This window comes from Arachis ipaensis, chromosome B02 (genome assembly GCF_000816755.2).
Source record: "Arachis ipaensis cultivar K30076 chromosome B02, Araip1.1, whole genome shotgun sequence".
Taxonomy (NCBI): Eukaryota; Viridiplantae; Streptophyta; class Magnoliopsida; order Fabales; family Fabaceae; genus Arachis; species Arachis ipaensis.
The window spans coordinates 9,081,317-9,084,489 of record NC_029786.2 but is presented as its reverse complement, the minus strand read 5'-3'; the positions used below and the strand labels follow the sequence as shown (position 1 = coordinate 9,084,489).

Here is a 3,173-nt window from a genome sequence, read left to right as displayed (position 1 = left end):
GTAGCACTACTAGTAATTGACAGATATGCTTTAAATCATTATCATTCTTACTAAACAACACATAATGATTAAAGCTTTGAAATGAAATTTGGATGTTGGAAGAGGAAGAAAAGAAAGGTTACAAAGTCACAAATTAATTATATAAGTGCAATATTATTGTTGATGCTACGCTCAAATCCTCCGATCCATTAGTTTAGCCATGCAAATTCAAACTGACTCCTCCTAATTAATAATAACAACATTCTGCATTGCACATACACTTGGCATAAACTACTGCCCGCTTGAGAAAAACAGTGAACTTGAAGTCGTTGATGGGCTTCCGGTTTGGTACGGCCTTTGCCGGAAGTAATCAGGTGGCGACACGGCCACCGTTACGGACGAAGATGACTGAGCTCCGGACTCCGGTGGGGACCCTGCACGTACACATACAATAAATTAAATATAGATATATAAGATCGATATTAAGGAGGAGCTAGTTAGTAATTAAAGCAAGAAAGAAAAGTTGGTACTTGCAACGTTATCCAAATTAGTAGCAGGCTGAGATTTGTGGATGTCTTGTGCTGGTGGCTGCTGAGTTTTTCTTCTGCGACGATTATGATCTGCCAGTCTCTTCCTGCAGCTACGTTTTCCGTTATCGAACTCAGAGAGAAGATGGAACCTGCATTATTTATTAAGATGCATACGGATCACATTGATTTAGGAATATATAATTAGGTGCTAGTTACTATATATTATAAAGAAACAAAATAAATAATATAATTAAAGGTGTTAACTGTTAAGTGAGTGTGTTGACAAGAAGACACTGTTTGGAAATTGGGTAGTACTAACTAAAAAGGAGCAAGACAAGGCAGTACGTAAGTAGTAAAGTGGGGAGGGAGTGCGAGTAGAGACCAGAGACGAACAACAAACATGTTTGGGGACGCAAATGCCCTCGGGATTTCCCCATGTACGGTAACTTCAATCATTATCAACACTTCTCCCAAGGGCACTTCCGTCTTTTCCATCCCGACCTCCCCCAAGCACCTCCACCCCCAACCCAACCATTCTGCCAACTGAGGATCCAACCACACCCTACCACCCACCCACACACTCACAACAAAACAAATCTAACTGCTTACTCAAATACTCGCTTTGATCATTCAAATTTCAAATACCTTCATTTAGATTCTTTAACTATTGCATCACCTACACTCTTATAAACGGAAGATCCCAATTAACTAACTCCGGCCTTTAATTTTTCTTGCCCTAGCTCCATACACAATTTATGATGAATGAATTCACGAAATTAACCACCCAAACGAAGGGATCATTTTAGTCTTTCCGACACTTTTTTTTTTTTTAATAAAGAAAGGGGGGGAAAATAAAGGAAGAGAAAACCGTTGATTTTGAAGCTGAAATAATTAAAGCAGTTAAACAAAATTGGGATAGTGGCCGTATATAAGAAGGAAGATAAAACAGCGGGAAGTAGTGGAAAAGGACGGAAATGCCCCTGCGCGGGAGGGTAGAAGAATGATTAGGTAGTAGCAAGGGAAGGGGAGGCATTTGAAAGAACAACCTGCTGCATTGTTGGCAGAATCGCTGAGTCAACCCGGCGGCGATGACGGTGGAGGCCTTAGAGTGGAACTCGCACACTTTGTGGCGGCGGTGGTAGTGCTTCGCCTGAGACAGATCAGCATTGCACCCCTCCGCCTGGCACCGAGGGGAGTTAGAGGACGCCGTCGACCCCGGTTCGGCGGGCCGAGACCTGCGGTACAGCCTGCTGACGAAGTCATCCTCCGAGGACGAGAAGTAGGTGCGCCCTCCCAGGTTCAGCCCAATTCGAGAGCCCACGAAGTCCATGGGCCGACCGACATCCTCAGATTTCGGCACCAGCATGAGCCCATGGCCGGGCCCGCAGTGGGCGTGGTGGGGTAACGGGTCAAGGGAAAGCATGGATGGGGGAGGCGGGGGTTGGGGATGTGGCGGTGGGTAGTGGGTGGAGGAGGCCGCATGGAAGGCCCGTGGGTCGAAGAAGCTGTGGGGGACGTGGTGGTGGGTTTGTTGCGGGCTGAAGTGATGATGAGAGAGGTCGATGGTGGTGGTGGGGTTGTGTGCGTTATTGCTAGCTGCGGTTGTTGCGCCGGGCCCATGCAGGAAGTGGTCGGGCAGTAGGGCGTGAGAGGCGTAGTGGTCGAAGATTTGGCGGTGAGTTTGGTCGGAGGGCGGTGGCGCTGCGCCGTCTTCGTTCCCGGTGAGCATTATGGATGGGTTCCCCCATTCGTAGTCCAACATGTCTCCCTCTCTCTCTATCTCTCTCTTTCTTCTTCTCTCAATTCCTGCACGTTATTACTTGCAAGTCAGTGTTATGTTATGTTAACACAAAAGAGACAAAGAGAGAGAAATAATAATGTATGTATGGTTACTTTTTTTTTTTTTTCTTTGTTTCTGATTTTTATACCACTCTCTCTACTCTACTGTTTATGGTGTACTGTGTTCTGTATCTGTATATGTGTTTTTTCTTTCCCTTATTATTATATTATTCTTGAGAAACCAAAAGTAGGTCTTATTACCAGTAGTGGCAGTTGTTGTTGTTGGTGGTGAAGTGAAGTGATGAAGAAGTGGGATTCGATTTTCAAATACCGAAAACCCTAACCTGCTCCTCACTGCACAAGCTAGCTAGCTCTGTGACTCGCCTTTTTCTTTTCCTTTTCTTTTCTTTCTCAGCCGCTACCTCTTGTTCTTCTTAGTCTTCTTCTTCAATTTGCCACTACACAGTGATAGTAGTAGTCTAGCACCCCCTCTAATGGCGTGTGCATTAAGTCTATTATTATTACTTGTCTCTCTTACTCTCTTTTTTTCTCTCTATGTCTCAGAGTCTTTTCCTTGCTCTTCTGGTGCTAAATGGATGTGTGCTTAAAAGATCTCACTTTCACCCTCAAAAAGCTGAACCCTTTTGTCCCCTTCCCCATCTCTCTTTCTCTCTCTTTGTAGGATAGGAGGGGTAGTGCATGTGTGTGTGTGTGAGAGTGTGTGTTTGAGGGAAAACTGAGTTTATTATTAGGTGAGGCGGCTTGTGCAGAGAGTGGGTAATTGGTGGTGAAATTGTACCACCACTTGGATGTTGGATGTGTTACAATTACCACCTTGCCCAATTGAATGGAGAATCCCCCCCCTCCCTCCTATTGTTTCTTGTT

The 3,173-nt window shown here is 44.9% G+C and overlaps 1 protein-coding gene across 1 annotated transcript; it reads right to left on the bottom strand.

Moving 5' to 3' along the window:
- Positions 66–2,291, bottom strand: LOC107624815 (squamosa promoter-binding-like protein 8; the record flags this gene model as incomplete). Its single annotated transcript, XM_016327276.2, is given in 3 exon segments — positions 66–413; positions 510–658; positions 1,556–2,291. Coding segments are annotated over 3 exon segments (1,008 nt in total). The 3' UTR covers positions 66–270.